Consider the following 11,949-nt stretch of genomic DNA (forward strand, 5'->3'; position numbering starts at 1 on the left):
ATTCCTGCTTACCAAGACTGACACGGCATGTAAAATCATATCATAAAATTTTGGTTCCCATCTGAGCTCACCTTTTAAAGGTTCATTTAGAAAGAAGAGGAAAAAAATCTGACTTATTACTACTTCTTTCAACAAACATTGCTGAATAGCAGCAGCTATCATAGCGGTAAGTTTTTAAGGCACATCCCCTTTAGATGTGTAGCTAAAGGAGGACTACCAAATGTCCTTGTGTTGTAGGGATAAGCTCTCTTTGGTGCTTCTATTCCTTGTGGGGAAAGAGGGGCAGTGTGTTTGTGAAAGAATTTAAAGAAAATCCAAAAATGATGGATCTTGAATGAAAGGACTTAACTTCAAGCTAGGTTAGAGGAAATGGGACCCAACTCAGAGATTTAGTTCCTGTGCAGCCTTGTGAAAGTCACTTAAATTCTGTCCCCCATTAAAATATAGGCTTCCTGATGTCTTGATTTTTGTATTTGTATTTCCAGGGTTCAACACAGTGCCTAACACATATTAAGTAGAAAACAAATGCTTATTTATTGTATATATGTGTATTTATGTTTTTACTCGTAGAATAAAATACTAAAGATAATTTGTAGACATATGTATGTGTATGTATCTATGTATGTATTTGTGAAATTTCAGAAATAAATTTTGCGATGTTAGAATGAAACCAATTACAACAAATGTTTTCTGCGTGATACTAGCATGGCTTTGCCAAAGTGATTGCATTAATGCCCACAGTAAAGAAATTAAGAGTCTCTTTGTAGGAAGAACACATTAAATGATAAAATAAAAGTATTAACAATCTGAACTCTTCATGCTAGCTCATGGACACTAATATTTCTATAGTTATAACACAGGTAAATTATTTCTTTCCATACTGCGTCAAATCATGAGGTTGAAAAATTATGCCACTCACTACATTGTATGAATTTTAAAATTTAATTAAAAATAAAATATTTAAATGATTTTGGCGTTATATAGGCCATTCCTATGGAAATTTGAGGAGGAAGAATTTTACTCCATTAAATTCAACTAACATTCATTAAGTCCCTACTATGGACAAAATACTGAGGCTAGGAGATACTGAGCATACAAAGGCAAAAATGAAGTAATGATAATGATGATAATAACAAAAAGTAGCCAGCACTTACATATAGAACTTTACAACATATCATTTGAGTGTCATAAAAGCTCTGGGTCATAGGTATCATTATTATCCTCATTTTACCAATAAAGATTGAGGTAGGAAGAGATAAAATGAGTTGCCCAGGATCACCTAACTTGTAAGTGACTAAGGCTGGATTTGAATTCAGGTCTTCCTGACCCTATTCCCATCACTCTCCACTGTACCATATAGTTTGCTCTAACAAGGCAGCATTCTATTGAGCATATACAAGTATAAGCAAAGACCAGGGAAGTTTAGGAGGGAAAGAGAATTGACTAGGAGCATCAAGAAGTGCTTAAGAAATGATTGTGATATATATGCAACCAACATTATAAAATGCCCTCCATAGAAGCATGTTGAAAAACAGCCCAAAATGCATCACTTTAAAAAGGAGAAAAAGAAAAAAGAGGAGGAAGAAAACAGAGTAGGATATAAAAGTCCTTTCAGTAATGACTGATTATATGAGATTAAATTCACATGATCATAAATCAGGTTTTCTAGGCCAGAATTTATTTTGGTGCACTAAAACTAAAGAAACTGCATTTAATGACTTTTTCACTTCTAGTTCAGTTAACAAGTTATTTCTCACTTTCTTAGTTTAAAGAATGTTTGTGAAATTTCATGGGTTATTATTTAAGTAAGCCCATTACAGTTGAGAGCTTGCCAGGTGAAAGATTTTCTATGTTTATGCACTTAGGATTGATATCAGTGGTCTTATTTGATATTCCACATTGACAGCTTATAATCATAATTTTGATGACAACAATGAAGAAAAATATGAGATTTTACAAATGCTATTTAATTTCCTTTGAGCTACTAAGAGAAGTTATTTCTCTGAAATGCTCAATTTTGTATGAATTACAATTGAGTACATTGTCTCCTGATGATATTGGTTGAAAATAGGATTTGGGAAAATATAAGCGAAAAATTTATCATTTCTCAGTTATTTGACTCAAGTGGTTCTGTTTGTAAGGTTGTCATGGCAAAAAGAAAAATCAGATGTGGAGGTCATGTACACAAAGATAAGATTGTTCAAGGAGCCAACCAAATGTGGAGTTGATAGACAACCAACATTCTAAAAAGAAATTAAGAGGCAAGATATGACACCTTAATTTGACAGTTCCTGTCACTATGCCCTGTCTTGTAGCTAAGGTGAAGGAATAGGAGAATAGACAACTCCTTGTAGAGCAAAAAGTTAAATAGCATATTAGCTATAATTCTGGAATCATAGGAACCGAAAGAGCCATTAGAAACATTTTCCTTCCTGTAGGGCTGTACTTAAATCATTTTGGGCAGACAGGTGCCTATTATAGATCTGAAGGAAAAGATATACCACATCTTGTCTTGGGAATCTCTTGTGATGAAGGAGGAATATTGTATGTTCACTGCTGTGTAAAAGATTGTTTTTTTGTTAATCCATGGTTAGATTGGGTGTAGATATTTCCTTCCAAAGGCATAAAAATTTACAACTATAGAGGACATTGTCTTATTAAGGTCACTGAATGTTAGATTTTTTTCCAGGGAATACTCTCCTCTTCCACTTTGCCTACTGACCTCCCTGGCTTCCTTTCAGTGCCAACTAAAATGCCATCTTTTACTGGAAGCTTTTCTCAACTCCATTTAATTCTAATGCCTTTGCTCTGCTATTTCCTATTTATCCTGTATATAGCTTGCTCTATACAAATATCCGTATCTTGTACATGGCTTGCTTTATATTTGTTTGCATGTTGTCTCAATGATTAGATTGCAAGCTCCCTGAGGACAGGGACTGTCTTCTACCTCTTTTGTATACTTAGGGCTTAGCAGAGGCCTGTACACAGTAGACCCTTAATAAAGGTTTATTAATTGATTGACTGAGAAAGCAAAGAAGCCCCAGAACCTTACCTAGGCAAGTCCACAGAGCAGGACCTGTTCTTGCCCCACTTGTTGCACCCCCTTTTCCTGTCTCCAACACTTTTGTCAAAAGGAACTTTGGAGAGAGGAGGGAAAAGCTATTCGATTTTTCTAGCCATGTTGTATGAATTTGTGCAAAATGGGTATAGGGCAATTCTCCTCCTTGGTGAGAGATTTGTGTGTATGAGAATGGAGTGTAGGCAATATGTCCTTTATACTCCACTACATTTTAATGAATTTGAATGAAAAATTGAACCAGAGCATTGGAAATACACTCCTGAAAAGGTTACAACTATTAGACCCTTGTGTTGGGCTTGTCCTATGTTCTCAAAGAGGACCATGACATCAGGGAAGCAATGACATGACTCGCAGTTGACTTTCATTTGAGTGAGGCAGGGCTGTGCAAGGTCGCCATCCTCATTTTCTCCTCCAGAGCCATCTGGGTCCAGTGGCCTGATATTCATCAGGAAGACTAGAGATGGCCCAGGGTGCATTGGCAGACCCTGGCCCTTTCAGGCTAAGGTCTTTCCAGGTTCTCACTTTGAGAACCTTTAATCAAAACTCCAAAAAAAAAATCAAACTGGGAGGGAAAGACCCTCAGGGTTCCTGGCCAAAAGAGAAACAGTTACTATTTGGTATTTACCCTGTGCCAGGAGGGCAGGGACCTGTTGTCCAATCTATGAGCTCCACAGTGAGGTGGATTTAAGGATTGGTTTTTGAGAAAGAAATCTAGCCAGTAAACCCAAAGTTAAAGAGGCAACCTTCAGCCATCAAAATAGAGCACGGAGAGGAAGCAGAGGCAGAGGCAGAGGCAGAGGCAGATGATGACTCTCAGGAAGTAGGAAGCAAAACTCAGGGCAGGAAGGCTGATGATGCTTTTGAAAGTGTATGCAGCTCTCATCTTCTTTTAAGGTCTAGGAATCACTTCATGCCAAAGCTCAAATAATCTTTTGTTTCTTTCTATTTGATGGTATATATGTTGAATTGAAGAAGGTGGTTTGATCTGAAAACTAGATGTGCAAGAGAAAATTTATTCCATAATTTAATTTCTCTTTTGTAGCTTCTATCTAAAGGTCGATGACTGGGGTAGAAGGGAACTCAAAATGATATCAGGAAAAGAAGAGTTAATGGAACTGGAGATGTTTGGCATGGGAAAGAGAAGATGTAGGGGCACATGACAGCTATCTTCAAATACATGAAGGGTTATATGGAATATGCAGCTAGGTGGCACAATGGATAGAGTGCCTGACCTGGAGTCTGGAAAACTCATCTTCTTGAGTTCAAATCTGGCCTCAGTAGCTTACTAGCTGTGTAAGTCACTTATCTCTGTTTGCCTCAGTTTCTTCGTACGTAAAATAATTTGAAGAAAGAAATGACAAACCACTCCAGTATCTTTGCTTAATAAAACCCCCCCAAAATGAAGAGTCAGGCATGACTGAAATAAGTGAATAATAAAGAAGAATAAAGCTTTCTAGAGTGTTTGAAAGGATAGAAGTGGAACTAGAGGGTATGTTAGAAGAGAGTAGTTCAAGGTATGGGGCCGGGCCATTTCTCAGGACCAAAACTGTCAAAAAATGTAGTGATATGCCTTCAGGGCAGTGAATTCTCCTAGATAAACTAGATGGGCATTTGTCAGGGACATTATAGTGGTGATTCTTTCATGAATAGGAGATTGGAATAGATGATCTCCATGGTTCTTTCTATTGCTAGGACACTATAATTTTATGAATATTTATAACATGTAAATTTATTACTAAACATTACTCATAAATATATTTATGACAAATGAATTGATAACATTAAATTAAGTGACTTATCTGAGTTTGTAAAGGTCCTCATATGCCAAAGTGGTCCAAAAAGAGGCTAATATATAAAGAGACTAAAGACCATCCTTAAAAAAAAGCCAGCTTGAAAAATGAGAAGAGTTCAATAACAAATACTCCTGGAAAATAGAAATTGGTCATTTCTATGACATTCCATTAAGTGATGACATTTTGTTATACAGTATTATATCCTTCCCTATCAAGAAGTTCACTTTTATAACTGAATTGTAATATACGTATATATATATATATATACACACACATGTATTTTCCTTTTCTCTCTCAATTTATTTTAATAATTCCAAATGCAGTGAATCAGTGATACCACATACTATGACTTCATAAATGTTTAATTGTATCTATGAATATTTCCCCCAAAACTACAGGGTTACCTAGAACCATAATAATCATAATGGAAGAAATGTAATATTATTAATAAATCCTCATCAAAGTAATTGACTTTTGAGCCAGAGGGATAATAGTAATTTTAATTATGTATTGATACACCTAAAATTGTCTTTATCATTAACTAGGGAAAGTTTTAGACTACTTTCTCTATGCTTCATACTATGCAAAACCAACTTTTGTTGGTGTCATAATAAAATATACCTAATGTATACTGATAATGAATTTTTTTGCAAAATGAAAATATTTGCCTCATATTTACATATTCATTATTTAGTAAATAACATTAATGAAATATGTTGGTAATGTTATTTAAAATTTCTTGATAGTTGAAAATCTTGGCGTAAAGGGCTAACCACCAGTAAAACTTGGCTTTCATTACTATTGTCCTTTCTATCTGAAGTGAGGATGTGGGGTTAGGGAATTAAACCAAAGATGCAAATTTTGAGTGTCTAAAGAAAATGATTACTTCATGTTTTTGGTTCATAATTAAAAGATCTAAGAACTTTCAGATACTTTGGGAAATGGCAGCCTTGGGTAGCAGTAATGACAGGTTACTATTATATGCTATTATAATATAATCTAAACTCTTTGAGAGTTTAGCAGAACATTTTAAACTAATTGCTTCAAAGAAAAGGTGGGGGAGTATTCTAAATCTAAATAATCTAAATGCTCAGAAATGCAGTGTGCTCCAATTTAGACATGAACTCTCCATTATCCCTAAACTGTCAATACGAAGAAGTTTTTGAAGTAAGAGACAACATGAGATCTTAGTCTTGATTCATTTTATGTTTGACTTTTCTACCACGAATTATTTGTGAGAATCTGAACTTTTGATAGATTGCTTGGAGCTTTCTGTTTCCAAGCTCAGCAGGGTGTATGAGATGTGTCTAGTATCACATTATCAATTTCAAATTCTCATCAGCATGGTAATAGGTTAATAGAGTGACACAGCTTTACATAGCAGCTTCTTGCTTGTCACTGGTGGAATAAAATCACTCTAGTAGGCGAGAATATTACTTTTCTGATAGGTATGAGTAAAATGAATAAGATATTCCATTGTATAAATGGTCTGCTTGAGAACCGGCAACAACCATCACTAACAATCAAACATATCTTTGTATTTATACAAATGTTTCTTTAAGAAGTTTGGGGAAAGAAACAAACTGACCAATAAACCAAACAAAGCAAAACAAAAAACCTTTCACAAACATGACTTTACCACTCTATCAATCTTCACTTCAGCTCTTTGAGGCATTTAGCTGTTGTTGCTGAAGTAGAGTATCCTCAGTAAGTTGAACTGTGGTAATAATTATTCATTTAGCTGGGAAACAAAATGAGAGATCCTCAGGGGTAGCCATTTGGACATTTGAGGTGGAAGTTTACAAGGGAAAATGAACAAGGTTGGAGTGACTATCCTGGTTCATTAACACAGAAAGTGATAAAACATCTGTGAATAAATGAAAAAGTGAACCGTTTCATGGATATATTCTAATGACAAATAAAGGATTACTTTACAGTGAAGAGATTTTTACCTTATTTTGCATCCAAAGTGGACTGACATGATCAAAGAAATCATGGTCTACACATCTATTTTGGATTTAAGAAAACAAGCACTACTGATCAATCAATCAATTAACATTTATTAAGCACCTCCTATTTGCCAGGCATTGTCATGTGGCCAATATTGCAAGCTTTCAAAAAACCAGAGTCACCTCCACACCACAATGATGCATCACAACAGGGCAACCCACAAAAACAAATACCAATACAAAACGGCCCCTTGACCTCTGCCCTTCTCTTTCTGAAGTGGTGGTGGAAGAACAGCAGAAAAGTACAGAATCATACAATTTTTGGACTGTCTATAAGCACTGATACTCTTATTAACAACCATAATCTTTCAAAATGCAAAATCTGTGCCAGTAACCCACACAAGTGCATATTTCGTGATGTATAAAATAACATGATACTTATATATCATTTAAAGTTGATAGAACACTTTATAAATTTTGGCTGTTTTGCTCCCTGCAACTATATGAGGTAGGTATTTCATGCATCACTATCCCATTTTTAAACATATGGAAACTGAGAGCCAGACAGCTAAAGTGATTTGCACATGGTCACACAGCTAGTAAATTTCAGGTACAGGAATCAAACCCAGATTTTCCTTTCTCTATGTACAACACTATATTTACCATAACATGCTGCCTCTCGTATTACTATTGACCTAAAGCCAATAAATGGATAAGGTGAACCATGAACATGAATGATAATTACAATGAATGGATATAAAATGATATATAAATTTTATATCTCTGTACACTGTATTTTCCCTTACACTTCATTCAAAATGGACTTTTTACCTATTATAACTAAGGTTGTGAAACAGTATCAATACTTCCCCATGTCCATTTTATTCAAAGTATTGAATATTATCTCTCATCACTGATATCAACCCCATTCCTTTCTACATAGTGATTAAACTAGTAGTCAAATTATTTGGAAACCTCACTTTTCTGTTCTCATTTTTAGATCTTCTAGTACACATAAACACATATGAATAGATGTCTGTGTATATATATATATATATATATATACATATATGGATGTGTGTACACACACACACACACACACACACACATATATATATATATATGGAGAGAGAGAGAGAGAGAGAGAGAGAGAGAGAGAGAGAGAGAGAAATAATAAGAAAACTCATGTTTTATGATCATAACTTTAAAAAAGAAAAAATGATGAAAAACCCTAAACAAACAAATCCATAGAAGATTATGAACTGACACTGGCTGTATACTGTGGGCCAAGGTAATCAAGTGCTAAACTATTGCTCATTGAATCAATTAAAATGTATTTATCAAGTGCCAATTATGTTCTAGGCTCAGTAGGAGACAGGGAATACAACAAAAATCCAGAACATTGGTCACATAATACACTTTTAAACCTTTCATTTTTGTTCAAGATTATTCATTGGCAAAGGAAAAAATGCTAAAAAATCAAAGTGAAAAATAATGCCTTAGTCTAGATTATTTAGTAATCAAATGACTTGTATGGACCTGAGGGATGTCTCACAAAGATAGTGTACCACCATGCAACAAATCAGCCTTTTTCTCTTGGGATATCCTCTAAAATCACCTTTTCTGTGAGTTTGTTACTATATGAGACAAACTCTAGACAAAATGTTAGGTAGCTGAAATGCATTTTCAATGCTCTCCTCTTTTCTGTCCAGCCCCTTCTTATCTGTATCTCTTATTCCAATTTCTTCCCTATTCCCAATTCCACCATGGTGCCAGGGACCTTGTGTTACCTGCCTCTGAGGAAAGTGATCTATCCAAAAAATTTATGTCAATATGTAATACACACACACACACACACACACACACACAGAGGAATGAATGCACAAATGGTGAGAGTGTTTGTTGTTAAAAAAGAAAAGAAGATGCTTGGAAAAAGGGTAACGTTTAATCCAAAGAAAGGAAGCTTGAGAATAGTGAAAGTTTAGATGTACATTTGAATAGGAAAATCAATTTGAATAGAGGAGTTTTTCTTATTCCCTCAAACTTACTGCTCCTATCTATATATTTAATATAAAACCTCCTTAAAAAGTATTGGCTGTTAGGGAAAAAAGACAATAAGATCATGATTATGGTGACAATATTTTATAGACTTTACTTCACTCACAAATAAACCCCCAAAGTACATCAACAACATATCTGAGATAGTGTATTTTGATGAGGTCATGTAATCTAACAATAATGATTAAGCAACAAAAATTTAATCTACATGTGCTGGAGAAACATGGTGAGTCTGAATTACCTTTGGCAGAGTCAGTGTTTGCAGATGCCCTGTCACTGGCAAAAAGTAGTCACATAACCTGGCAATAAAAGCTGTAATCTCTCAGTCTAAATCTGTCATAATGCATTACAATTCATAGATTAGAGAATCAATCTCATATCACTATGGAACACTTTATGCCAGTTCATGCCTTTAATTTTACAGTTTCAACTTTCATAAGGGGTCTATTCTTCTTACAGAAAATAATTAAATCTAGATAATGGTTCTACTAATTGGTAGTGTTATACAGTAGATAGCACTAAACATAACTTCAAAATTCTTCTCTATGTGACCATGGAAAATTCACATCCTCTCTAAGCCTCAAGTAATATCTTAAGACATCTTCTAAGTGACAAATGGTTCTGATCTTCATCAGTGGAGAAGATTCCAACACTAAGAAAATCATAGACCTTTGTTTGCATATTGACCACTAGTGGGCACACGACATGGTACAAACTATAAGACATAAGTTATAGTTATGTTTAACTAAGAAAATTTGTCTGGATCTGGTACTTTTTTGCTAAAAAGTCATTGTGTTCCTACAGATACTCTATATGACACTGGCACAATGATAGGGATTGACTTTTTTATCAGTCTTATTTACTGTGAGTCCAATAGAATAAAATGAAGAGTACTTTATCCCACGCTTCAGTATACAATTTTCTCTCAAATAAAAAAAAGGTCATAATAACAAGGGATGATTTTTTTCCTATGGTATAAATGATATTCATAGAAGTAATATCTTCTCAACTACCAAGGCTAGCCCAATTTTTGACCACGTGACAAATTAAAATAGTTCCATGACTTGTCTTGGTATTTTCTAAGTTGTCAATCCTGGACAATTAATAGTCCCATTTTTGAATAGCTCTTTTTTCTCTTCTGTATCTTTTTTCCTTCTTGTATATATTTAATATAGTGTGGCTGAGTTAATTTTACACACACACACACACACACTCTCACACACACAAACATATATATGTATATATACATACATATATATATATATATAAAACAGAAAATAAGAATAAAGAAAAATGGCTATTAGAACTTTAGGACATAACACTAAATCTAAAATTCACCAATGATAGATTTTATATCTAATCTAAATCCTTTACCTCCATCTATTTTGCAATTTTAAATGTGGCCACCAAGACCACCCAGAGATCAATAGCTTTGGACTGAGGTAAGGTGTCAAAAACACTACTTGGCCCAAGCAGGCCCTCTCCTCAGTACAACTGAACCAGATTAAAAGAAATTGGGAAATATTTAACAGAATAAATAAAAATATAATAAAATATAATGTTAATAAGTGATTTTCTAGGTCAAGATGTGCTGACAAAGATCATTATTTACTTGACACCGCTGTCCTAAAGAGTGTTATTATAGATATTTCTACCTTAATGGACGGTAGTCCTTCATTTCAAGAAAAAACAATTTCAGGAATTTCTGTGAAAGCTTATAAAAAAGAGAACAAGCTTGCATTAGATAAAAAATGATAGCATATATTTTATATAATGGTCCATGGAAAGAATGCTGAATTTGGACTCAAAGGACCTGGGTTTACATCATGGTCCTCCCCCTTATTAACTGTGTGACTGAGAATAATCACTTTTTTTCTTGGGCTTCAATCTTTTCAACTCCAGCATTCAGCCTATGATCCAACAGTGAGGGGAGATGATCACAATAAACTCCTTTAGAGATTAAAATTCCAGAACTTATTTTTCCCCTCTACTAAAATATGCTCTTTTTATTAATCCTGAACTTTTCCTCCCAGGAACAAAATTGGGCTTATTCAGAAGACAACAGTTTTATCCAGAGATTCAGAAATCTCCCAGGAAAAGCTATGGTCCCTCCTTTCTTCAATTTTATGCTTGCGAAGACTGCCAATAATTTACGACATATTCATTAACCATTAAAAGGGCAAAAGGGTTTCATGGCAATAACATAATTTACTCACAGGCAAACTGAAGTATGGCTTCTCTGCTCAGAATACTTCCCAAGGAGTTAGCTGTTAAACACTGATAATGACCAGCATCCTTTGCTTCGCTTGGGTTGCTGATAATGAGGTTTCCTTCAATCAAACTGTAGCGATAGTCACTTTCCAAGTCTATTTCTGTTCCATTTCGTAGCCATCTTGGGAAAAATCAGAAGAAATACAGATAAGGATTACATGGGGCATTCTCTTATTCTCTGGGGATTCCAGAATGTCATCCAACTGTTGTTTTTGAGGCTTAGGGGAATGAGTGCTCAAGAGTGAATTTCTACCTGTAATTGGGAACAGGGTTGCCTCGAGCTTCACAATTCAGTGCCACTTTCTTCTCATCAGAATCAGTAGGGAAAATGATATCATCTGGTTCCTGCACAAACACTGGCCCATAATCCACACTCTCTATAGAAACAGAAAAGGGCATACTTTCAAAACCCTCCAAAGACATTGATTCATTAGCTCTCCTCCCACATTAATTTAAAAACCATTCCACCTAGATGTAAAGTGCCTCTTATTCTTGATGCATTTTAAGGTATAAAACCAAAGAAAATTGTTGTTATATCAAATTCTACTTTCTAATTTTAAAGGAGATCTGAACAGACTGTTCTCCAATTGATCAACCTAGCTTTGCAATTTATTACACAAACAACCAAAAAGGAATATATCCAGCATTTGATGCAGTACACGTATTTAATTTCTTTGCATCTTTATTTTTCATCCTTTAAGTTAGGGATAATCAAAATAATACCAACCTCACATCCTGTTATGAAAACTAATTAATGTTTCACTATTCCTTAAAATTTTTGACTAATATTTTAATGATA

At 34.6% G+C, this 11,949-nt stretch overlaps 1 protein-coding gene across 1 annotated transcript in view; it reads right to left on the reverse strand.

Annotated features, from left to right (window-relative positions):
* The window catches only part of CNTN5 (contactin 5), a 578,245-nt gene extending 566,696 nt beyond the window's left edge, over positions 1–11,549 (reverse strand). The window contains exons 1-2 of the mRNA XM_036743961.1: positions 11,404–11,549; positions 11,096–11,271 (exon numbers count right to left, since the gene is read on the reverse strand). Coding sequence (XP_036599856.1) covers positions 11,096–11,271; positions 11,404–11,549 — 322 coding nt within the window. The remainder of the gene's footprint in view (positions 1–11,095; positions 11,272–11,403) is intronic.
* Positions 11,550–11,949: the final 400 nt, after the last annotated feature.

The sequence above is a fragment of the Trichosurus vulpecula genome, chromosome 2 (genome assembly GCF_011100635.1).
Source record: "Trichosurus vulpecula isolate mTriVul1 chromosome 2, mTriVul1.pri, whole genome shotgun sequence".
Classification (NCBI taxonomy): Eukaryota; Metazoa; Chordata; class Mammalia; order Diprotodontia; family Phalangeridae; genus Trichosurus; species Trichosurus vulpecula.